This window comes from Hemitrygon akajei, chromosome 1 (genome assembly GCF_048418815.1).
Source record: "Hemitrygon akajei chromosome 1, sHemAka1.3, whole genome shotgun sequence".
NCBI lineage: Eukaryota > Metazoa > Chordata > Chondrichthyes > Myliobatiformes > Dasyatidae > Hemitrygon > Hemitrygon akajei.
The window spans coordinates 183,543,274-183,568,254 of record NC_133124.1 but is presented as its reverse complement, the minus strand read 5'-3'; the positions used below and the strand labels follow the sequence as shown (position 1 = coordinate 183,568,254).

The 24,981-nt window shown below is 51.8% G+C and overlaps 1 protein-coding gene across 2 annotated transcripts in view; it reads left to right on the top strand.

Annotated features, from left to right (window-relative positions):
- The window catches only part of LOC140733080 (protein capicua homolog), a 93,475-nt gene extending 72,151 nt beyond the window's left edge, over positions 1 to 21,324 (top strand). For both annotated transcript variants that reach the window (XM_073055908.1, XM_073055917.1), the window contains exons 7-20: positions 159 to 361; positions 906 to 1,116; positions 2,683 to 2,777; positions 3,289 to 4,102; positions 6,615 to 6,829; positions 8,271 to 8,440; positions 8,616 to 8,797; positions 10,315 to 10,542; positions 11,185 to 11,546; positions 16,323 to 16,528; positions 17,806 to 17,957; positions 18,376 to 18,507; positions 19,200 to 19,337; positions 19,778 to 21,324. In XM_073055908.1, coding sequence (XP_072912009.1) covers positions 159 to 361; positions 906 to 1,116; positions 2,683 to 2,777; positions 3,289 to 4,102; positions 6,615 to 6,829; positions 8,271 to 8,440; positions 8,616 to 8,797; positions 10,315 to 10,542; positions 11,185 to 11,546; positions 16,323 to 16,528; positions 17,806 to 17,957; positions 18,376 to 18,507; positions 19,200 to 19,337; positions 19,778 to 20,055 — 3,386 coding nt within the window. In that variant the 3' untranslated portion in view covers positions 20,056 to 21,324. The remainder of the gene's footprint in view (positions 1 to 158; positions 362 to 905; positions 1,117 to 2,682; positions 2,778 to 3,288; positions 4,103 to 6,614; positions 6,830 to 8,270; positions 8,441 to 8,615; positions 8,798 to 10,314; positions 10,543 to 11,184; positions 11,547 to 16,322; positions 16,529 to 17,805; positions 17,958 to 18,375; positions 18,508 to 19,199; positions 19,338 to 19,777) is intronic.
- Positions 21,325 to 24,981: the final 3,657 nt, after the last annotated feature.

The window sequence follows — 24,981 nt, the reverse complement described above, 5'->3', positions numbered from 1 at the left end:
GGTTGGTTTGGCTGTAAGTCATTTTCCAGCAATGGGGGTGGGGTCAGTGGGAACAGTAAACCTGGGACTTGGGAGAAAAGTGCTGGTGACTGAGTTCCTCAGACTCTTGACTCGCTCTCACTGTCTTCAACTCCCTCTCCCTCTCGCTGTCACTCCAGTGTCGTCGGAGTTGACGTCAGACTGCCAGGACCCTTCAGGAACAGACTGCAAACCCATCTCCCTGCTGATGAACCCTGAGGGTGGCCAGCACCCTGGGGTGGGGAACACCCAGCTGACCCGGCCCCGTGCCTTCTCCCATAGTGGTGCCCACAGCTCGGAGAAGTGCGAGCGAGACACCGAGGTGCTGGAGGAGCTGGCACAGGTATGCACCAGGTTTGGGGAAGTGTCTTGGGGGCGGCGCACGGGTCTCGTAACACCAAGTGGTTAAAGCGCGGTTGGCGAGGAAACTTTGTTATTGTCCCCTTGGGCAGGAGACGTGGGTAAGGATTTTAGGAGGGGCTGTTAGAGTAGCATGGTGAGTAATGTGAATATGGAGTGCGAGGACTAGCTCTGCCCATTAAGAGGGGAGTGTCTCATCACACTCCTGTCTTGTAGATAGGTGGGAGACAGATACTGTGGTGGATGTGGAATGCATGGACTAACTCCACCTAGCCAAACGGGGAATGCCCCATTATACTCCTGACTTGTAGGTTATGTGGCTGATGCAGTGTATTTCTGCCTTGCGCCCTTTAGAGGGGCAAAGGGCCTCAGGATGTCCTTAAAGCACTGAGCTGGAGAGGATGGGGGATTAAGTTAGAAGACAGACCCATGGACTTCTGAGGTTGAGGGGAGGACGATTCTCTGGAGGGGGTGTTGGGTAGCTTGTTCCCATCTCACCCTCTTTCCCCTTCCTCCATCCCCCACAGATGTGTGTCAGCCCGCTGCCCTATGCTGGGATGCGAGGGCCACACCCTGCCCTAGGGCCTCGGGGCTTCAGTCCCCACCCACCTGGTGAGGCCACCCCCTCGAGCTGTCCCCCCCGGCAGTTCCGCTCACAGCGCACAGCCAGCGAGGACATGACCAGTGACGAGGAGCGGATGGTCATCTGCGAGGAGGAGGGTGACGACGACGTGATGGGTGAGTCGGGGAGAAGGGAACTGGGCCTCGTGGATGAGGGAAAGGGGCAGTTTTCCTGCACTGGAGGAGATCACATCCCAACCCAGAGTGCAAGAGTGATGGAGCATCTACTGGAGGAGCTCAGTGGGTCAAGCAGGGTCTGTGGGGGGTGGGGGGGGGGGGGGGGCGGGGAGAGAGGAATGGCCAACATTTTCATAGAACAGCACAGGAACAAGCCCTGTGGCCCATGATGTCAAATAAAACTAAGTTCCTTCTGTCTGCACAATGTACACGCCCCTCCGTTCGTTCATATGCTGATCTAAGGGCCTTTTGAGCTCCTCTATCATGTCTGTCTCCAACAGCAACCCCTGACCACGAGTTTCAGGCACTCTCCTTTTGAATTCACCTCCTCTCACCTTAAACGCCTGCCCTCCCGTATTAGACATTTCAACCCCGAGAAAAAGATTCTGGTATCTGTGCCTCTGATAATTATACAAACTTCTATCAGGTCTTCTCTTAGCCTCTACTGCTCCAGAGAAAGCAGCCCATGTTTGTCCAACCTCTCTAATTTTGGGTCATGCTCTCTAAACCAGGCAACCTCTTCTGCACCCTCTCCAAAGCCCTCTGCATCCTCCCCATAATGGGGCAAGCAGAACTAAACATGTGCAACCTGACCTAAGTTTTATACCACTTCAACATGACTTCCTGACTCTTGTACTCAATGCCTCAACTATTGCAGGCAGATATGCCATACATCATCTTTGCCATCCTTTCTACTTGCAAAATTTCAGGGATCTGATGCAGTGCTTTGGCCAAAAGTGAGAAAGGCCAAGCAAGCTGATGGGGTGGGGAGACACCAAGCTGAGATTCAGAGTTGAGGTGGATGGGAGGTGACTGGCAGGTAGACCGAGCTCCCGGGAGACTGGGGCTAGACTTGTGGTTCAAGGGCAAGGGGTGGGGGAGAGGGAGAAGAGCTCAACTGGGATTTCCCTATGAAATACTTATCGAACGTTGAAAGAACAAACAAGAGAAAATCTGCAGATCCTGGAAATCTGAGCAACACACACAAAATGCTGGAGGAAATCAGCAGGCCAGGCAGCATCTATGGGAAAAAGTACAGTTGAGGTTTCAGCCCATTTTGTGTTTCTCAAGGCCAGAATAGTGGGGGAGTCTAGGACCGGAAGGCACAGCCTTAGAATGTAAGAATGTCCCTTCAGAATAGATGAGGATACATTTCTTTAAGCAGAGGATGCTGAACCTGTAGAATTCATTACCATACACTGCTGTGGAGGCCACGTCATTGTGTATATTTAAAATGCTGTTTGATAGGTTCTTGATTAGTAAGGGCATCAAAGGTTACGGGGGAGAAAGGAGAATGGGGTTGAGAGGAAATTAGATCAGCCATGGCTGAGCAGATGTAGTGGAGCGAGTGAGCTAACTCTATATGCGCTTTATGGTCAGGGTTGAAGTCTGTGTTCCCGTGGGAGGGGATGGTGGGCTGCCAGTTCTTGTGGGGGGAGGGGAACGGAGGGGGGAGGTGCCGAGAGCGCGGCTTGGAGTTGATCGGGCCTTTGTTCTACTCGACAGAGGAGGCATTTCCTGGGGACATCGACCTGAAGTGCAAGGAGAGGGTGACGGACAGTGACAGCGAAGGCATGTCAGCTGATGACGGAGAGTCCAAGGTGTGTGTGGTGTCAGTGGGAGTCCTCAGCCTCCAAAAGCCCACCCGCCCCACTCCAGGCCTCCTACAACCCCCTGCCTTCCCACTTCCCCGACTCTCCCTGTCCCCTCCCATCCAACTGCCCCTTCCCTCCTCTCCTTGACTACTACCTCCTTCCCCAGTGACTTCCCCCTCCTTTTACACCTCCTCTGCTCTCTCCACTCCACCTCTTCTCATGCAATATGCATTCCTTCCCTTTTCAACACTGTCCATCCTAACAAGCCCTCCCTCCTCCCTTATACTGCATCACTTCCTGATACAATTACCAGAATTTTACCCCTCCGGCGGGGCACTTGCTGTGGCACACCCTCACCGCTACCCCTTCCTGCCGCTGCACCTTCCCTTACGGCATGTGGGACCTGCTTGGTGGGCGAGTCTGGGAGGGAAGGGTGTTTGGTTAGGGAAGATGGATTGGTGGGAGGGGGGCATTGAATTGATGGGAAGATGGTGACTGACACTGACTCTCCCCACAGACTTTTCCACCGGTGATCCGCAGCTCTCCACAGCCGGGAGTCCGGGCGCCAAGCCATGGTGACACAGTTGTTCGGGAACCCTCCGAGGCCGCAGCATCTGCATCTGTGACCCCCTCATCCTCTTCCTCCACCCCCTCCCACAGCCGTGAATCCCGTGGCCCACACGGCATCCTGCCTCCCCCTTCGCCCCAGGAGCGTGCCAGGGAAGGGCGAACGCCTCCCAGAAAAGAGGGGGAGCCCACCCGCCCCCCTTCCGGCCACTCGGTCATTGCCCCACCAGGTACTGAGAGGCTCTCGGCTCCCCGCTGCCCCAAGGCCTCAGCAGGCGGAGGGGGGGCCACAGTGTTACGGTCTGTTGGCGGCCCACCCCCTGCCTCAGAGCCTCCTGCCTGCCTCCCACCTGGCCTGGGCTTGCTCTACCCCCCTGAGAGGAGGCCCCCGCCCCCACCGCTTGCCCCTTCCCGGGTCCAGCGGGCTGCCCCACCTTCCTTGCAGCTGGTGGCCCAGGGCGGAGGCAGCCCCAACGGTACCCTGCCCTTGGGGGTCCTGCAGCCCCAGCCCCTGAGGGGGGGAGCAGTGGCCCAGCTACAGTACGTCCTACCCCAACCCCAGGGGGTGGGAGGGGGGCGGTCTGCGGTCCCCGTACCTGTTCGTGCCCAGTCAGGGTGCACTGGCCTCCATTTCGCACTTCCTCCCACCAATGGCAAGCTGCTACCCCCGGCCTCGGCCTCAGCAACAGGAGCTGTCCCGCCCCACCAGGGCATCTCCATCATCCAACCCACCCCAATGGGCAGTACCACAGGGACCCCGAAAGGTGAGGAGGTGACCGAGGGGAGGGGAATGGGAGAGGGGCGGGGAGGGAAGATAAGGGGACAGGGAGCAGGGATTGAGAGTGAATGGGGAGAGGACGGGCGAGAGTGAGGAGAGAATACCTGCGGAATGGGAGAGGGGTATAAGGGAGGGGAGGAAGTGATGGGTGAGGGTGATGGTGAAACTGGAGGAAGGGACTAAGGAATAGGAGAGGCTGTAGTTAGAAGAGGCACTGAGGAGGAGGGGAGAAGGGTAGGAGGGGGTGACGAGTGGAGGGGCAAAGAGGGTATTGGGAGAGGTGAGAATCAGAGGGAGACAGGCTTCAGATTTTATTCATTAAAATATCGCATGCATCAAAACACGGTAGCACCACAGTAGCGTAGTTAATGTCAGAATCAGTTTTGATATCTGGCATATGTGTTGTGAAATTTGTTGTTATCCGGCAGCAGTGTATTGCAATACATAATAAAAACTCTGAATTACAGTAAGTGTGATTAGATAAGCAGTGCAGACAACGTAGTGAGGTAGTGTTCATGGGTTCAATGACCATTCAGAAAGTTGATGGCAGAGGAGAAGAAGCTGTTCATAAATTGTTGAGCGAGTGCCTTCAGGCTGCTGTACCTCCTCCCTGATGATAGCAATGCGAAGGTGGTGTGTAGTCCTAGGTGATGAGGCTCTTTAATGATCGATGCCACCTTTTTGAGCCATTGCTCCTTGAAGATGTCCAGGATGCAGGGGAGGCAAGTGCCCATGATGGAGCTGACCGAGTTTACAACTTTTCCGCAGCTATTTTGATCCTGTGCAATGGCCTCCCCATTTCCCCATACCAGAAGGTGATGCAGCCAGTTGAAATGCTTGCCAGAAACTTGCGAGTGTCTTTGGTGACATACCAAATCTCCTAATGAAATATAGCCACTGTTGTACCTTCTTTGTAACTGCATCGATATGTTGTGCCCAGGATAGATCCTCGTAGATGTTGACATCCAGAAACTTGAAATTGCTCACTCGTTCTAATTCTGATCCCCCTATGAGGACTGGTGTGTGTTTCCTTATCTTACCCTTTCTGCAGTCCACAATTAATTCTTTGGTCTTAATGGACATTGAGTGCAAGGTTATTGCTGTGACACACTCAACCAGCTGATTCATCTTGCTCCTGTATGCCTTCTCGTCACCATCTGATATTCTGCCAGTAGTTGTGTTGTCAGCAAATTTATAGATGGCATTTGAGCTGTGCCTAGCTACACAGTCATGTGTGTAGAGAGAGTGGAGCAGTAGGACAAGCATACATCCCTGAGGTGCACCAGTGTCAATTATCACGAGGTGGAGATGTTATTTCGGACCCGCACAGATTGTGGAAGTCGACGATCCAGTTGCAGAGTGAGGTACAGAGGTCCAGGTTTTTGAGCTTTTTGACTTGTAGGAATTATTATGTTAAATGCAGAGCTGTATGCAGATTATGTTAAACAGCAGCCTGACATAAGTGTTAGTATTGTCCAAGTGATCCAAGGCCACATGAAGATCGCATTCGCTGTAGACCTATTGTGGCGATAGTCAGATTGGGGTGAGTCCAGGAGCTTGCTGAGACAGTTGATTCTGGACATAACCAACATCTCTATCACCATAGATGTGAGTACTACGAGATGATAGTCAATAAGGCAGCTCTCTTCTTGGCACTGGTAAGCTTGTTGCCCTTATGAAGCAGGTGGGAACTAATGACTATAGCAATGAGAGGTTGAAGATGTCTTTGAGCACCCCCGCCAATTGGTTGGCATAACTTTTCAGAGGCTTTCCAGGTACCCCACTGGGGCTTGTGGCCTTGCAAGGGTTCACCCTTCTTGAAGGGTAATCTGACATCAGCCTCTGAGGAAGGGATCGCAGGGTCACCAGGTGCAGCAGGAATCCTTGTAGCGTGCATAAAAGGCGTTGAGCTCATCTGGGAGTGAAGCATCGCTGCCATTCATGTGTTAGGTTTTGCTTTGTAGGAAGTAATGGCCTGCAAATCCTGCCAGAATTGATATGCATCTGATTTTGCCTCTAGCCTTGTTCAGGGTTGTTCCTTTCTTCTTGCGATAGCTCTGCGTAAGTACCCGGCCTCCTTGTCTAGTCCTGGATCACCAGACTTGAATGCCACAGATCTAGCCCTCAGCAAACTACAAAGACACTTTTGCAGCTCAGGCGAATGGTGTCATCTATCTATCCTCCCCGTGGTATGCGTGGGTTTACCTGGGGTGCTCCAGTTTCCTCCCACAGTCCAAAGACCTACCAGTTAGTAGGTTAATTGGTCATTGTAAATTGTCCGGTGATAAGGTTAGGGTTAAATTGGGGTTGTCAGGGCTGTGTGGTTCAAAGGGCCGCAAGAATCTCTAAATAAATAAAATATGTCAAATAAACGTCGAGTGAAATGCGTGTTTGTGCTGGGGGTGGAGTCGACTCGGACAGTGGGGAGACAGGAAGGGATGGGGGGAGGTGCTTGGTGCAGTGATCACCCCCTCACCCCTGCTGCGCTCTCTCCACAGCTCAGTCGATGTCCCCGGTGCCAGCCCTGTCACCCATCAACACGGCTCAGGTGCTCCAGCCGCCAGCATTGCTCCCGGCCCCCAGCCCCGTGCAGGGCAAGGTGCTAGTGGCCCTGCCCTCGCCTCAGGTCTCTGTCCGCGGGACTGTGTCGGGGGCCGTCCACGTGGCCACTCCGCCCATCACCCTGCACAACGGGGGGCAGCAGGGCAGCAAGGTGAGAGCACCCTCCTTGTGTCGTGCCCCCCATTTCCCTGCACCTCCCCTGTTTACCCCCACATGACCCCCATTCTCCCCCCCCACCCGCACATCCCCTCCATTTGCCTTTTATACAACCCCTTCGGGATCCCCTTCCCACCTACCCTCCCTCCCTTCCTCATCCTACTTGTTTCCCAAATTCCCACTCCCCCCCCCCACGTGGATATGATTTTCCAGTGTTTCAGCACGTGCAGGATTTGTGGTTGAACGCAGCTCAGAACCGCAAAACGACACACACTTCTTGTGTATCTCAGCTGGCTCCGGAGGTTCTGCTGTGTTAGGGGAGGGTATTGAACTTGTGGGGTGCGGTTAAAACTGGAATGGAGGAGAGGAGGCAGCTGAGATAGTGGTGGTACTAACTGGATTGGAGCTGGTTGAGGGTGTTAGAGATAGGTGGTAACAACTGGACTGGAATTATGAATGAAGAGTAGATGAAGGTGGTGGGTATGATGGGAATGGGTTTGAAGGCAGTATGGAGTGAGCGAAGGTGCTGGAGGATCGTTAAAAACTGGGATGGAGTTGAAATCGAAATAGAGTAGGGTGGAGGTTTTAGAGCAGGGGGTTCCTAACCCAACCCAACCTTTATTTAATTCCATAGTCCAATTCCATTAAGCAAGAGATCTGTGGAACCCAGGCTGAGAATTGTTAGAGGGTGTTCCCAGTACCCTCTAACAGTTAGAGGGCACTGTTAACTGGAATAGAGCTGTGAAGGAGGGTAGAGATAATACCTGGAATGCTGATGTGGATGGAATAGAGTGGGGGAAGATATTGGAGGGTAGTGGTGATAATAGGAATGGAGTTCAGGATGGGATAAAGTGGGTGAATTGTAACATCTGGACTACACTTCAAGATGGAATACAGCTGCTGAATTAAGGTTAATGGTAATTCCTGGACTGGAATTACAAATGGAATGGAGGGTAATAGTAATTCCTGGAATGGAATTGCAGATGGAATTGAGCAACTGAAGGAGGGTAATGGTAATTCCTGGAATAGAGTTTCAGATGCAGTGGAGCCACTGAAGGAGGGTAATAATAATTCCTGGAATGGAGTTTCAGATGGCATGGAGCAGCTGAAGGAGGGTAATGGTAATATAGACAAGAAAATGAGGAAGTCTGCAGATGCCAGAATCCATCACACACAAAACTCTGGAGCAACTCAGCAGGTCAGGTAGCATCTATGGAAAGAAATAAGCAGTTGATGTTTCAGGCCAAGGCTCCAAAGTCTATTGAAGGGTCTCAGCCTAAAATATTATCTGTTTATTCCTTTGCATAGTTGCTGCCTGGCCCGCTGAGTTCCTCCAGCATTTTGTGTCTGTGTGAAGTGGGGTAACGGTAATATTTGGAATGGATTAGGTGGAGATTGTTGTATCCTGCCTGGTGATTTTTTTGTTTATCTCACAGATAATACAAATTGCTCCGATCCCTGTGGTGCAGCCACAGATCACGTCACAGAACCCGATACAGCAGCCAGCCAGCTCCGTGTCCCACACCAGCTACACGGCCGCACCCACTGCTGCTGTGATGGCCGCAGGCAGCCACCCGCCGAAGATGCTGCTGCCGACTTCAACCAGGTGGGTGTCAGGGCAGTGGATGGAGGGTCAGCGAGGAGGGAGTGCCGCGGGATGGAGGGGCGGCGAGGTGGGAGGGCTGCACTGCGGGAGGATCGGAAGGGAGGGGCAGCAGGGAGAGTGGGACCCACTGTGGGAGTGCGTGTACCCTCGTCCTGACCATTGCTCTCTCCCCCAGGATTGCCTACATTCCGTCCAGTGGGGGTGTGCAGCCGGCTGTCCCCCTGGTGACCTCGGTGTCCTCCGTCCATGGCACCCCCTCCCCCAGCAGCAGCGCCGCCTTCAGGCAGCCGCCCGTAGCCCTGGGCTTCACCACCATCGCTGCCGACGGCTGCACCCTGCTGCAGCCCCTGCTGACAGGTGGGTGGGGGTGCTGGACAGTGGAGGGGCCAGGGTTGCAAACCGAATTTGCCGGCGGGCTCGGGTTGCGTGTAGTGGAAGGAAATCAGAGATCGTATGCGAGAGGGGAAGTAAAGGGGCTTTGTACAGCAAGGAAGCCAGGATATGTGTACATTGAAGGAACTGGAATTTGCATACGGTGTACAGTGGGGAAGCCAGGATCTACTTGTGGGGGGGGGGGGGGGGCGGTGTCAGCGAGAGTAGAACACATATGGTGAAGGAGGCGTGATCCATGTTCAGTGACACCCAGTGTAGGGGACTGAGAGAGACATGGTGGACGGCACAGAGTAGAGGTAGCAGGGCCCTAGGTACAGGGCAGGGTGAGATACAGTAGTGTGTGTATGCCTGTCCATCAGACTGTAGAGGAGCTGGGGTCGGGGTGGTTATGTACAGAGCACGGCTGTGGTGATCCGCGAGAGCGGCTGGGATCTTCCCTGAGTGGGTGTGGTGCTGTAAGTGTGGGGAACAGTGGGATGGAGCCCATTGCACATGGGGGTGGGAGGGAGGGGGGGTTCTATACAACAGGTGCAGGCAGGGATTGTGGTTACTACTCCAGGCACTGGATGTGTGGACTGCTTGAGTTCTGAATGTTGATGATCAGAGGGACAAGGATGATGTATCAGGCTAAGCTCAGTGTGCCCAGTAGTGGGAGGGTGTGCTGAGATACTTGTTGGGGGGGAGGGGAGGAACACTCTGTATTGGAGATCCTCTGTGTGTGTGTGTGTGTGTGCGTGTGTCACTGCACCTACACTAATCACTATCTCTGTCCCCCTCTCTGTGTCCCCGTGTCCCCCTGTCCCCCCACTCCCTCTCCCTCTGTCCCCCCACTTCCCTCTCCCTCTGTCCCCCCACTCCCTCTCCCTCTGTCCCCCTCTCCCTCTGTCCCCCTCTCCCTCTGTCCCCCTCTCCCTCTCCCTCTGTCCCCCTCTCCCTCTCCCTCTGTCCCCCTCTCCCTCTCCCTCTGTCCCCCTCTCCCTCTCCCTCTGTCCCCCTCTCCCTCTCCCTGTACCCCCTCTCCCTCTCCCTGTACCCCCTCTCCCTCTCCCTGTACCCCCTCTCCCTCTCCCTGTACCCCCTCTCCCTCTCCCTGTACCCCCTCTCCCTCTCCCTGTACCCCCTCTCCCTCTTTCTCTGTCCCCCTCCCTCTCTCTCTGTCCCCCTCCCTCTCTCTCTGTCCCCTCTCCCTCTCTCTCTGTCCCCCCTCCCTCTCTCTCTCTGTCCCCCTCCCTCTCTCTCTCTGTCCCCCCTCCCTCTCTCTCTGTCCCCCCTCCCTCTCTCTCTGTCCCCCCTCCCTCTCTCTCTGTCCCCCCTCCCTCTCTCTCTGTCCCCCCTCCCTCTCTCTCTGTCCCCCCCTCTCCTTTTCCCGCTGTCCCCCTCTCCCCCCTCACCTCTCCCCCCTCCCCCCCTCTCTTTCTCTCTCTCTCTTTCCCTGTGTCTCTCGTGAGCTCTATTACTCTTACCACCCTTTCTCCCCCTAGGCCAGTCTCCAGTCCTGACCACTGGCCCCCTCCCATCTGTGCAGCCTCCAGTGGCCATTGCCTCGGTGAAGCCAGGTGCTCCGACCTCAGCCAGCTCACTGCCAACCACCATCCTACCCAAGGCGGTGGTTTCGCCTGCTCCTCCTGCCCCATCAACATCAGCCGCTCCAGCTTCGTCCCAGGGACCAGCCACCTCACTCCACACTGGGCTGACCATCCCTCCACAAGGTAAGTGAGGTGCCTACTTGTGGGGAAGTAGGATCAGAGGGTCCTGCGGTCCAGCTCCCCATCCCAGGAGATCCAGTGTCACATCACTGTTATTACCCTTACCCTCCTTTCTCCCCAAGCACCCTACCAAAGATCTCTTCCACCCTCCCCCCTCTTTCCACCGCAGCACCCCCCTGAGTCTGGTTCTGTTTCATCCCCTCCCCAAATTCTGCACCTGCTCCCCCTCTGGGTGTGAGATCCTTGAGATCTCTCTTGTTCTCCTTCCTCTCTTTCCCCTGTGCCGTCTCAACTCTCCCATATTATGTCGATGTGCAATCGGCCCTTCCCATAGCTCCAGATGTGAGCTCCCTGCCGTCTCATGATCTGACTCCACCTGTCCAGATGGGATACTCGCCTCCCTACACATGGCCCCTGATCCTTCTGCCCCCATCTCGCACCCCTCTGGAGCCCCGCTCCAACCTCGTCCTCCCCGTTCCCCCCCTTTCCTCTTCTCCCTCCACACCCGCCTCCCTACTTGGATAGATTTCCGAATGAGAAAGGTTCAACGGGACGTGGCCACTTTCTGCTGTGTGGCTTCCAGATCCCAATTCTGATCGGTATCTCTGCTTGTTGTCTCCTCCCCTCCCCTTCTCCAACCCACAGGGAATCTGACCTTTAACCTGCGACCCCAACCTATTCCGAAGCAGGCAGCCAAGGCCAAGTCCGGCCCCCTGAGCCTTCCACCAGCTGGACTTGACACGCCAGCATCCGGACGGGGAGTGGGCAAGCAGTCAGTGCCGGAGAGAGAGGACGGGCGGCCTGAATCGCCGCGGCTGGAGGAGGGATCACAGCTCCTGGGGTTGCTGGGCCCTGAGGAGGGGTTCCCCAGGGAGGAGCGCCCACCCGGCGAGGACAGGGGCCATGGAGAGACTGGGATGGGGGTCCCAGCCAAGGGCAGCGGCAGTCCTACCGCCTACAGCAGCAGGTCCACCAACACCGAGGTCATGGTCAAGAAGGAGCCTGCGGTGAGGGGGAAGAGAGGGAGGGTGTGGGAAGAGACGGAGTGGGAGAGTTGTGGAGGGTTGGGTGTGTTGGAGGAGATGGTGTGGCATGGAAGGATGGTGGGGGAGCAGGAAGGAAGAGTTAGAATTGGGGATTAGGGATAGTCAGCATGGCTTTTTCAGGGCAGGTGGTGCCTTACAAACCTGATTGAATTCTTTGAGGGAGTAACAAACCACATTGATGAAGGTAGAGCAGTGGATTAGTGTATATGGATTTCAGTAGGGCATTTGATAAGGTTCCCCATGCAAGGCTCATTCAGAAGGTAAGGAGGCATGAGATCCAAGGAGACCTTGCTTTGTGGATCCAGAACTAGCTTGCCTACAGAAGGCAAAGAGTGTTTGCAGAAGGTTCGTATTCTGCATGGTGGCCGGTGACCAGTGGTGTTCAGCAGGGGTCGGTTCTGGGAACCCTCCTCATTTGTGATTTTTATAAATGAACGAATGAATGGAATTTTTATTTTTTTCGGTCAGTACAAACATAACAAAAAGCATCATTTTCAACGATGATTTCATAAGACAAAATTAAATAATAAAAATATTTGAAACAGACCGAAAGGGTGTAGGCTGAAGCTACAGCTTATTACGCCTACCCCCTTACTTATACAGAAACATACTTGGCATCAATCATCACATCAAAACAAAAAGTTTCGTAATCTTTTAACACAAAATCCAATTCAAAGCATCATTTATTTACATTCCCCCCATTCATTTTAAATCAAGTATTTTATATTTGTTCATTAATTTACTTTTAAATAATTTTTTAAACTTAAGTGTGGTGCAAGATTTTAAATTCTCACTACAACTGTTCCATAGATTCACCCCTCTGACTGAAATACAAGGATTTTTTACATTTGTTCTTATCCTTTGTTTTTGAAATATACGTGTTCCTCTCAAATCATGTTGACTTTCTCTCATTTCAAACAAGGATGAAGGAGTAGAAGGGTGGGTTAGTAAATTTGCTGATGACACGTGGGAGTATTGTGGATAGTCTGGAGGGTTGTCAGAGGTTACAGTGGGGACATCAACAGGATACAGAACTGGGCTGAGAAGTGGTAGATGGAGTTCAACTCAGATAAGTGTGAAGTGGTTTATTTTGGTAGGTCAAATTTAAAGACAATATAGTATTAATGGTAAAACTCTTGGCAGTGTGGATGATCAGAGAGATCTTGGGGTCAGTGTCCATAGGACACTCAAAGCTGTTGCGTAGGTTGAGAGTCGTTAAGAAGGCATATGGTGTTTATCAACCATGGGATTGAGTTCAAGAGTCGGGAGGTCATGTTACACCTATGTAACACCTTGGTCAGACCCCACAGAGTACTGTGTTCAGTTCTGGTCACCTCACTACAGGAAGGATGTGGATACTATAGAAGGAGTGCAGGGGAGATTTACAAGGACGTTGCCTTGTGAGAAAAGGTTGAGTGAGCTTGGCCTTTTCTCCTTGGAGCAACAGAGAATGAGACGTGACCTGATGGTGTATAAGATGATGAGGGGCATTGATCGTGTGGATAGCCAGAGGCTTTTTCCCAGGGCTGAAATGGCTAACAAGAGGGGCTATGGTTTTAAGGTGCTCGGAAGTAGGTACAGAGGAGATGTCGGGGTAAGTTTTTCACAGAGTGGTGGATGTGTGGAATGCACTGCTGATGATGGTGGTTGGTGGAGGCAGATAAAATAGGATCTTTTAAGAGACTCTTGGGTAGGTGGAGCTTAGAACAATAGAGGGCTATGCGGTAGGGCAGTTCTAGGTAGTTTGTAGAGCAGGTTACATGGCCTGAAATGTGCTGTAGATTTCTATGTTCTGTGTTCTAGAATAGTGACGGGGAGATGGAATAGACCAGTGTTTCTCTGGATTCCTGCACCTTAGTTCACAGTGACCCCTCTCTCTTTCCAGCCATTACTTAAAAAAAACTAAAGAATTTAGATTTGTGATGCACAGTGAAGAAAATAGGAACTAGAAATTCAAAGGAGTAATAAATTGCAAACCAATGATTCAAATTTATTTAAAACTACGAATAAAATTATTTCTATTTAATTACAGTAAATCAATTTTCATCAATAGTTTTAGAGTGTACGTTAGTAGTCCAACTATTCAGTAGTCCATTGCTTTTTCACCTTTCAATGAGACGGATGGGCTCAGTACAGTGAAGCTGACATCAGGTAGAGTATCAATCAGCAGATCCCTACGTGCACTAATTTGCAGACTATTTTGTTTTGAAAGAGACTGCACTGAAACACGCACCACTAAATATGATGTTGGAAAGGCGACCAAGAACACCTTAATATTTTTCCACAGTGCAGGATAGCACTCAGAGATAACTTTCTGCAATCAAAAGTGTTGATGTGAATTTTTAAACCTTGGCGTCAGCTCAGTCATTTTGTAGTGAAATCGGTTCTTTCCCTATCCTTCCTCGTTACAAGTATTCAGGAATGGATTTATTACCCAATCTGGAATTTGGATCAAGAGAAGATCCTGAAATCTCTCTGACATCTTTATGCAGCTTACCCAGGTGGGGCACAGTATACTTGAAGAACATCATCTGGTGTTCTTTCTTGTTCTTCCAACTCATAGACTTGGAAATTAGATGGCCAATGTTGGACTTAAATAGGGTTAACTTGGGACAGAAATGTGAAGACGACTGATTTGACTTTGATAAGATTCAAATCATTTCCTTACAATTGAAGATTAATTTCATTAAACTTTGCAAATAATTCTGCCAAATAAGCAATGTCATGGTTACTATTCTTGAGTTATTACTGAATGAAGCATTCGAGTCTTCAAAGAATTTTATTAGTTTCAAAAAGCACATACGAGTGTCTCATATTAACAGCTATATTAGTGACATATTAGCAGTTTTCCTTTGAGAACCATCTGACTTCTGTGTGCAACAGCAATTACTCAAACTGTTCATCATTCTCAATACAAAGCTCTCAAAATAGCTGAAAATTGAGAGCATGGGACGATTTTATTTACCACTGTGACAATAGTACTTAATGATTTACGTAGCTGATCACTTGGGGTTTTTTTGTGACAAGATACCATCTGTGAATTACACAGTAAGATGTAAATATGTTGGGTACAGCTTTTTTCATGAAAGTAATAACCCCATCGGTACTATCATGTCATTGGTGTTCTCATCTGTGGCACGGGCAAGAATTTTTGTGAACGGAATGTTCTTCTCTTTGAAAACTTACTCAAGAACCCGAAATACTAACTTTCCTTTTGTATCTGTTGATAGTTCCCTTGCAAATTACAATTTGAACAATGCTTTCCTCTTTTACAAAGTGAACATAAACAAGCAACAAAGATTTGTTGCTTTGCAAAGTTGACTTTTCCAAGTGCAGAGTAAATTTTGTTGCCCTAGATATGTTGCACAATCTCCAACATCTCATCTATTTGTCTTTGAACAGAGTTGTCACTGAGCAGAATCACTTCAATTATTTGGTCTGGTGATGTATGCAAAGCCATACTCAGAATCTCCCTTACTGCTGGCAGAATCAGTCTTTCTCCAATTGTATGGGGCATTCTAGATTTAGTAACAAGCAATGAAATGTATGAAGGATGCAAACTAGCACTTTTTTTTTGAAGTGCTGGCAAACATGTTTTCCAAACATTGTTTTCCATTTCTGAATTGTGAAGTGGCTGAAAATAAGCCGAGTTCTTGTTTGCTTTCTCAGAGTGTATTTTCTTCAAATGTTCAAAGGGCCTGGACAGTTTCATTGCCTCGTTTGGGGAAAAAAAACTTTTGCACATTGGCTGCTGTTGATTGCTTAGTGCTGATATCAACCTATATTTTCTGGTACTCCACACTATACTGTCTGCACTTTTTAGTTTGGTCTGCCTCTGCTATTTTCTTTATTGTTTAATGACCACGGTCATTTTCCTATTGTTCAGTCCAACCTCAAGCACTGTGATCAATAAAGGGGGAGGGTATGATGCCCTCACAACTCAGGCTCTCTGCCTAAAGATACATAAAGTAGGGCAGTAGTATCTTGGTTGAGCCGTGTGCTAGAGAAATGCAGTGAAGACCATTGAACAGTAGATTCTAAACTTCAGATGAATTGCTTCACTGCGTGAAGAGAGTATAGAAATCACACTAGCTTATACTGTACTACAGTAGTAGACAGTAATAATGCACTGGACATGGAAATAACACAATTTCTTCAGCCCAGATTTCTCATGATATGCAAATACAGAAGTGTCACATTTCTTTTCAACGAATATAATGTGCTTCGAGCAAAGTCAGGGAATGATGGGTAAACAAAAGATGATTACTTGATCTTCGTAATCAGTTATGAGGTACTGAAGATAAAATGCTTATAATTAATTTATTTCTTAAATTAAACCTGTAACCCCTCAGCTGCCCCCCTCCTACTGAGTGACCCCTCCCAACTCTAGGAGCAGTGCTGTCATAACCTTTGGGGACCACTGGATTAGACAGATGAGAGGAGGCAGAGAAACAAGACAGAAAGAGCGCTGGGAAGTGCGGAGTCGGGCTGAGGGCTGGGAGGCAGAGATTGAGAGGGAGGGGTTGGGCCTTTTGAGAGAGCACTGAGAAAGAGGGTGTGAAGAAGGATGGGACTTGAAAGAGGACTATATGCTACATGTCCAATAGGGCACCCCTGGGGGAAGAGAGAGAGAGAGAAAGGTATTGGGGTGAGGAACAGAGAGAGAGAGAGATATGGAGGAAAATGGCCTCTCGTCCGGTGCATCTGACCCCTGACACCACTGTGTGCATTTGACAGGTGAAGTACGCAGGCAGCGGAGAGTGGCGGGGCTCGCTCCTGGACAGCCGAGGGGAGGCACCCAGCACTTCCCAAACCTCACCTGCCTCTGGCGAGCCTGGTAAGGCTGCAGCTCCCCCCTCTGACCCCACTGATAAAAAAGAACCTCCCAAGAAGGTGAAGGTCCGGCCGCCGCCACTGAAGAAAACATTTGACTCGGTGGACAAGTGAGTGGTGTGCAACTGGGGTCACAGGGATGTGATGGGTTTACGTGGTGACCAAGGTCATGGGGATACGACGGGTTAATGTGGTGGTTGGGGTCGTGGAGGTGAGGGGTTGACGTGGGGCGAGGACTGGGATCATGGGGAAGTGAGGGGTTAATGTGGCGGCCAGTGGAGATAATTTGTTAATGGGGACTGGGTTCATGGCGTGGGGGAGGGGGGGGGTCAGATCCTGCCCTGTGTCTCTCTCTGCTTGGGACACCCCCAACTCTTGGCCCTGTTTTTCCCCCAGTTCCCCCTTTCCCCATCCCAGGCCAGAAAGTGAACCGCTTTTGCACCGTCTCCAAAAACAGCACTACTTTTCTTAGATAAGAACTTCTCACAATACTCTGAGTGTGGTCTGACCAATACCTTAAAAGGCCTCAGCATTACATCCTTCCTCTTATATTTGAGTGCTCTTGAACTCTGCATTTGCCTTCCTTACCACAGACTCAGTCTGAAAATGAATTTAGGTAATCCTGAATTGCCAAGTCCCTTTGCACCTTGGATTTTTGAATTTTCCCCCCCCATTTATTTTTTCTTACCAAAGTGTACATGACCATACTTTTTTAGACTGTATTCCATCTGTCACTTCTTTCCTCTTTCTCCAAATCTGCCTGTTCTGCAGACTCCCTGCTTCCTCATTACCACATGCCCTTCCACATATCTTGCATCTTGGTTTCCTCCACCAGTCTCACGAGCAGTCAGTCACGCTCTGTTACCTCGCGATGCGGGATTTGAAGTATCTAATCGTTGCAACTGCCTCCTGAAAGTGTGTCCAGGTAACCGCCCCCCCCCCCCCCCCCCCGATGCATCGCTGTGTTTGAAGCTCAGATTCCAGGTCATCAACTTTGAGCCTGAGTTCCTCGAGCAGCCGACACTCGCTGCGGATGTGGTCACCAGGAAACACAGAGATCCACCAGCTCCCAAAACATGCAGCTACAACACACCACCTGATCCTGCATCCCTATTTAATTTAATTTGTTATGACTTGGTATATTATATAAAACTAATAATGCAAATTCTTTACCAGTGACTCACTTGTGCCTCCCTCTGAAGCCTCTTAAGCCAAAGGCTCAGTTTCCCACTCTTAACACTCTTAATCCACTCCACTTAATCCTGCTTTTTTTTATTGGTGAATCTGAAACTCTCACCCAGTGTGACTTGGTTGCTTTTTGATGGCTCTTCTGTCCCGTATGATGGTGTTGCCCTTCCCGGTCTGATGGTGCTGTTCCTCCCCGCAGCGTGCTGTTGGAGGTGGACTTTGAGGAGCGCTTTGCCGAGCTGCCCGAGTTCCGGCCTGAGGAGGTGCTGCCCTCGCCCACCCTGCAGGCCCTCACCACTTCGCCCCGCACCATCCTTAGCAGCTACCGCAAGAAACGCAAGAATTCCACAGGTATGGGGTGGTACTCCATTCTCCCCACTGTCCTACAGCCGTCACTTCCCCCTCTTCCATCACCACCTCTCCACCCCATCACCCTCACCTTTCCCACTCTCTCCTCTCTCCAACCACCCACACTTCCCTCCCTGTTCCCCAATCTACCCATCCTACCTCCATTCTGCTAGCTCTTTCCAGCTTCTCCCTCCCACTCCCCCTACCTCCCTCTATCCCCTTTATTCTCTCTTTTGCTCCTCCCTCTACCCCCCACCCTCACTCCTCCCTGCCCCTGCTATCCCCAATCACCTTCACCCCTCTCCTCTTCCCCTCTTCTTGTCTTTCTGTTACCCCTGTCTCTTTTCCTCTCCTTGCACCCCCACCCTCTTGCGCCCCTCCCTCCCTCTTCCGTGCTCTCATACTGCGGCTCTCCCCCCAGACCTGGACTCCTCAACGGAAGACCCCATCTCCCCGAAGAGGAAACTGCGCCGTCGATCTAGCTGCAGCTCTGAGCCCAACACGCCCAAGAGCGCCAGCCGGGAGGGCGACATCTTCACCTTTGACAGACCCGGTACGTGGGGCTGGGGGAGGTCACCCAGATGTGGTGCGTGGGCAGCTCCTGTTTCAGTGGGGTCTGGGCAGGGTTGATGTCCTCAGTTGCAAAGGTCCTGTGCTGCTTTGAGCCCAGAGCCAATTGTCGAGTGGAAGGAGAGACCCTCGGGGGTCAGTGTGGGACACAGTGCAGTTAATGTGGACTGGCCGGAGATGGGGGTGAAACTGAGAGGTGTAGGAAGGGAGTTGGGAACGGGGGAGGAGGAGGAAGGGAGGATTTGTACTACTTCTCACTGAGTTTGTGTCAGTTTGTTTCTAATTCCTTCCCCCGGTAGCTTATAACTCCCTGTGCAGACCAGCTTTCTTCTCTGTGTGCGTGGTGTTTGCACGTTCTCCCTGTAACCAGTGCATTTTCTCCAGGAGTTCCAGTTCTGTCCCATATCCCAACGATGGGTGGGGTGGATGGGTTAATTGGCTGCTCTGAATTCTACCCCCCCCCCCCTCCCTCAGTAAGGGGTGGAATCTGGGGGTCGGGTGTGATGTATAGAGTGAGAGTCATGGGGAAAATTCAGAGAGTGGATCTGCTTTGTGAGGGAGCAGGAGAGAACCATGAAGGAGATGGGAAGGGAGGGGGGCGAGGAAAGGGGTAGATTGAGAAGGAAGAGGGCCATCGAGACCAGCCCCAGCCTTTGATGTGCCCTGTTCTCTCAGTGAGTCAAGGATCGGATGCGGACGACGTGCTGGCTGACCTGGCGGACAAGGTGCCCTACTCCTCGCTGCGGCGAACCCTCGACCAGCGGCGTGCCTTGGTCATGCAGCTGTTCCAGGAGCATGGTTTCTTCCCCTCTGGTGAGTGACCGCGTGGCGATCTTCCACTTCCTCCCCCCATTCCCCCTTCTCCCTCCCTCCCAATGTCCCTTCAACCCTGTGTCCGCTTACACAGCGACGAGCGGAACGCATGTGGAGGGGGTGGGAACAAGCCGCGGCGGGGTTGGATGTAGTGAGGGATCCCGTGCCCCCGTGCCTCCATTACTGAGCAGGAATAACAGTGACAAAATCAAACGTGTGGCTGGGTGTACTGTATCCAGCTGCTGTTAAATCAGAGAGAGAGAGCTGAGGAGGTGCCGGGGGGTGGGCATGGGACATTGCTTGTTAGAGGGGACGTCACACCATCCAGGACTATTCGTTGTAACGACTTCCTCTCTTCTTCATCCCTGTTTTTCCCACCCTTCCCCATGTCCTTACACTCCCCTCCCACCCCCCTCACTCCTGCCCCTCTGCCCCTGCAGCACAAGCTACGGCTGCCTTCCAGGCTCGCTACTCGGACATCTTCCCAACCAAGGTGTGCCTGCAGCTGAAGATTCGCGAGGTGCGCCAGAAGATCATGCAGACGGCCACGCCCAGTGAGCAGCCGCTGCCCTCCTCGCCCTTCCCGGCCTCGCCCTCCGCCCAGCCCGGCCCCGATGCACTGGCCCGCCACGAGGAGGAGCCCTCAGTCGAGACGGAAGGGCCGGGGCCCGAGTCCTCGCCGGAGCACAGCTCCCCCAGCAACCCCACCGCCAGGTGACTGCCCAGCGGCCCACCCCCACCCACCTTGTCCTTTTCATACTGCGTAGGTATCTATAAATATATAAATATAAACACGGGGCTTCCCGCAATGCTGCGGAGAACTGGCCCCCTTCTCCAAGGACTCAGTACACTCCGGCACAGCGGCCGATCGGGAGCAGGAGGAGGGCGGCGCCTCGGACAGATAGACCAGGGAAGAGGGTCTGCCGCAGACGGACAGGTTTCCTCGGACTCGATTGGCGGGGGACAGGAAGGAAGAGCCGTGGACTCCATGCAGATTCTGGAGGAGGGGACAGCGTCTGTGTGTGTGCACGCACCTTAACATGAGACGGCAGAACAATGAAGGGCGAAGGAGGAGGGAAGTGCTCACCCACACTGGATGGGATTTTTTTGAAACCCCCACCCCCAAGTCGGTGGGAGACAGGTGTGAGGAGCCATAGACTTTGCACAGATTCTGGAGGCGGTGGTAGTGTCGATGTGTGTGTGTCTGCACCGTAATGCGAGGTGTGGCGGGGCCAGGACGGGATTCCTCGAAGCTGATCGGTGGGACAGAGCAACCAGGAGCCACGCCGCGGGTCGGGAGCACGGACTGTGATCTCCGCACCGATCCAGGAGGAAGGGGTTGTGCGTGTGAGCACTACCCTGCGAGGCGGACAGGAGGAGGATGCTTCCCTGTGCTGGACAGGATTTGGGAGGGAGGGGGTGGGGGGAGGCGCGAGGGAGGGAGGATGGGTGAGGGGTGGGTGGGGTTTGGGGGGGACCGCGTAGACTGCTTCCGTGCCCGTCGCGGTGTGGGGATGCCGATTTCGACCGGTATGAACCAGCCTTGGGGGCGCTGTACAGATTCCTTTGGGAGTGGGGTCTCCTCCATGTCGCTCACACTCTCAAACGCGCCCACTCTGTCTCACTTTGTCTTCAGCCATCCGACGCTTCCCCCTCACCCCCTTGCTTCAGTCACCTCCTCCCTACCCAGCCTCGCGCTCTCGCCATCCCTGTCCCTCTCTTCCACACCCCTTCCACCCTCCCATTCCCACACTACAGTCTCTAAGCCTTAGCTCTTCATTTTTTTCTTCATCCTTTCCTATTTCATTCATTTTAACTCCCGTGTCTCCCACGCTGTCAGGTTCCTTTAGCGTGTCTTTTCTCCCCTCCCTGCCGCACGCCCCTTCAGGCCTCTCCCCACCCTGCCGCCTCATGCTGAAGCATTCTGTACAATATCTGTAAAGTTGCTTTGTATTATACATTGAAATGACTCCCCAAGGGGCACCAATCCAACTGTGCACAGTGTGTTCTTAATACCGTCCTTCACAACGTGGCTGGGTTCTCAGAGGGTCAGTGCAGGCACCCCCACCCCTCCCAGTTATACCTGAGGGTGTAAGATGTGGTGTCCACCAGCGTCTGTTCCTCCATCCCCAACTTGCCCGTCTCGTCCCATGGGGCATCAGCTCTGCCCTCCTGCCTCATCGCCCCCCCCCCCCGCAGCTCTCCCGCCCTGCCATCTCCTCGGCCCTTTCCCACCCCTCCCACTGGCATCAAACCTTGCACACCCATAATAGGCGTGCACCAGATCTTGCACACTGGCAATGGTTGTGTGGTGCCTTTGCACACTCAGTAACAGGTGTGCACTCATTGACCGACAGCATCAGGCTTTGCACTGAGACAGATGGGATATAAGCCTCGCTCACAGTGGTTCGGGGGGGGGGGGGGGGTCTTGACCTTGCACTCTTGATGGGGTGTGTACACTGTATGACAACACTGGGCACAACCTCACTGGCGCCAGGTTGGATGAGTCGCGTAAAGTGATGGCACGTGGTGTGGTGGGCCTCGCACACCCACCGGCCCCCTCCATTTGACACTCAGTTGTGGAGCATCAGGTACCAGGGCTGCCTATTCTCTGGAGAGATTGTCAGTGTCTTGCTGACAGATGGCATGTTGGGATTTGCGTGCACACACACACACACATGCAGGGGTGGTGAAAGTCTTTCACACTCACTGGTGATAGGAAGCTCCAGTCCTCGCACACTTACTATTCACTTGTGAGAAAAGAGGCACAAGTCCATGTGCACGCTCACTAGTGATGGATGTTAGATCTGAATCCCAGGAGAGGGATGGCTGGCAAGGTGTGGGCTCTCAATGGGAGAGTTAGGGCCATGTCCCTGTGCAGGCTGGTGAGTGAGTGGTGGGGAGCCTTGGATGATGAGTCCGGTCAGGAGAGGCATTGTTCAGCAGTTAACTGAAGCCATTTAGCCACACAGATGATAGTGGCCAACAAAGTGAGGGAGAGTGCTGAGAGTTTCCACAAGTATATCAAGAGCACATGGTTCACCAGCGAGAGGATAGGATCCCTGAGGATCAGGGTAGTGTGTGGAGCACAGGGGACGGGAAAGGTCTTAATACTTGTCTCTTCACCGTGGAAACGGACGTGGAAGAAGGTGTGTTTAGGGACGAGAACAACGTGTCTGGGACATAAAGGTAGATTAATCCCCAAGTTTGGGCCAAGCGTATCCCAGGAAACTGGGAAAAGTCGGAAATATATTGCAGGGTGGAAATACATACATCGTCACGGGCAAGTTACAGGAAGACTGGAGGAGGGCTGTAAGGGGCAAGCCAGGGAGCTACAGACGGGCGATGCTGACATCAGTGGCAGGAAAGTCACTGGAGACGATCTGAGACAGCCTCGACCAGCATGTGGAAAGGCAAGGACTGGTTAGGAAGGTGGCGTAGCGTTAGAGTATGGGGAAATGCGTCCTTAGCACATAATGGCTAAGATATTTTTTGAAGAGGTGACGGGAGTGTTGTACAACAGACAAAGTGCAGTGTCAGCAGACAATAAGGCGCCAGATCAGAACGAGGTCACGAGTTCAAATTGCATCGAGTCAGACTATAGTAATGATTCGAAGAACAGGAAGGCGACGGAGCCGAGTAACACGATGTCATGACAGCAAACCTGCCCTCTGTGCTGTATTTTGCTCACTGGTGACAAGAGTTACATTGGCTCTTGCCCCGTCACAAGTGATGGATGCCACATTAGGTCACACACAAATTGTGCCGCCTTGTGCGAGTACATGCAGAGCTGACGGCTGGGCAATATTATCCTGTATACGCACCAGAAAATAGTGAGTCCTGCATTCACTAGAGGCAGATTTTACACGGGTGACAGGTGTTAATATTGGACATTGCATACTCACTGATGGGTAGGGAATTAGGTTTACACACTCACCAGTGACGAGGAGCTGTCGGAGGAGCCCGGCTGAGTAACTGGTGCCTTCAGTAGACGGTGCACACTGCAGTTGATGTACACCGGCGGTGGTGAAGAAGGGAGGGGGGGAAGCGCCGGAATGTCAATTGAGCGGACTGAGCTGTCCTGGGTGGTGTCGAGCTTCTGGAGATCTCTTGGAGCTATCCTCACCTATTGCACAAAGCATCAAATCAAGCCAAAGGTAAGTCTTTGACCTGGCAGAGGTGTAATGTAGATAGCGTGCAGGTTACTTCACCCATGGTGTTTGGGAAAGGTCTGCTCAGGGGATTCTGCACTGCTGTACTTAACACAGAACAGGAACCGGTCCTTTAGCTCACAGTGTCTATGCCAGCCATGGTGCCAAATTAAAATGACCCCATCTGGCCCATATCTCCACAACCGTTGAATGCCTTTGTGCCTGTTTGAGAACCTCTGAAACACCACTATTGTATCTGCCTCCACCACAATCAAAGTCTAAAATACACGACCACTCAAAATTGCATGCCTTGGATTACCTTGGTCCATAGGATAAACACAAGCCGGGCCTGATCAGCCCTGGCTGGGTTGCCTAGCGAGGGTGTCTAATGATTAATGACTGGAAACAGCTGGTTACATTACTGATTATGTGTCCCAGTGCGCACCCAGTTAATCAGCTAAATGGTGTTGAACCAGGAAAGGTATGGGCAGATTAACGTGGCTCCACTGTCCCACATACCTCCACAACCCTCCCCCTCTCTCCCAGCCCCACATACAGTGGCATGCAAAAGTTGGGGCACCCCTGGTCAAAATCTCTGTTACTGTGAATAGCTAAGCGAATAAAAGATGACTTGATTTCCAAAAGGCATAAAGCTAAAGATGACACATTTCTTCAATATTTTAAGCAAGATTACTTTTTTGTTTCCATCTTTTACATTTTCAAAATAAAAAAGGAAAAGGGCCCGAAGCAAAAGTTTGGGCACCCTGCATTGGTCAGTACTTAGTAACACCCCCTTCGGCAAGTATCACAGCTTGTAAATGCTTTCCGTAGCTAGTCAGGAGTCTTTCAATTCTTGTTTGGGGGATTTTCACCCATTCTTCTCTTGCAAAAGTCTTCTAGTTTTGTGAGATTCTTGGGCCGTCTTGCATGCACTGCTCTTTTGAGGTCTATCAACAGATTCTTGATGATGTTTAGGTTGGGGGACAGTGAGGGCCATGGCAAAACCTTCAGCTTGTGCTTCTTGAGGTAGTCCATTTTGTATTTTGAGGTGTGTTTAGGATCATTATCCTGTTGTAGAAGCCATCCTCTTCATCTTCAGCTCTTTTTTTTTACAGACAGTGTGATGTTTGCTTCCAGAATTTGCTGGTATTTAATTGAATTAATTCTTCCCTCTACCAGTGAAATGTTCCCTGTGCCACTGGCTGCAACACAAGCCCAAAGTATGATCGATCCACCCATGTGCTTAACAATTGGAGAGGTGTTTTTTTCATCAGGCTTATTTAGATGTTCCTTCACAAACTCCTGACGCTGAATTTTGTGGTGAGGACGCAGGAAAGGTTTTCTTCTGATGAATCTTCCATGAAGGTCATATTTGTTCAGGTTTCGCTGCACAGTAGAACAGTGCACCACCACTCCAGAGTCGGCTAAATCTTCCTGAAGGTCTTTTGCAGTCAAACGGGGGTTTTGATTTGTTTTTCTAGCAATCCTATGAG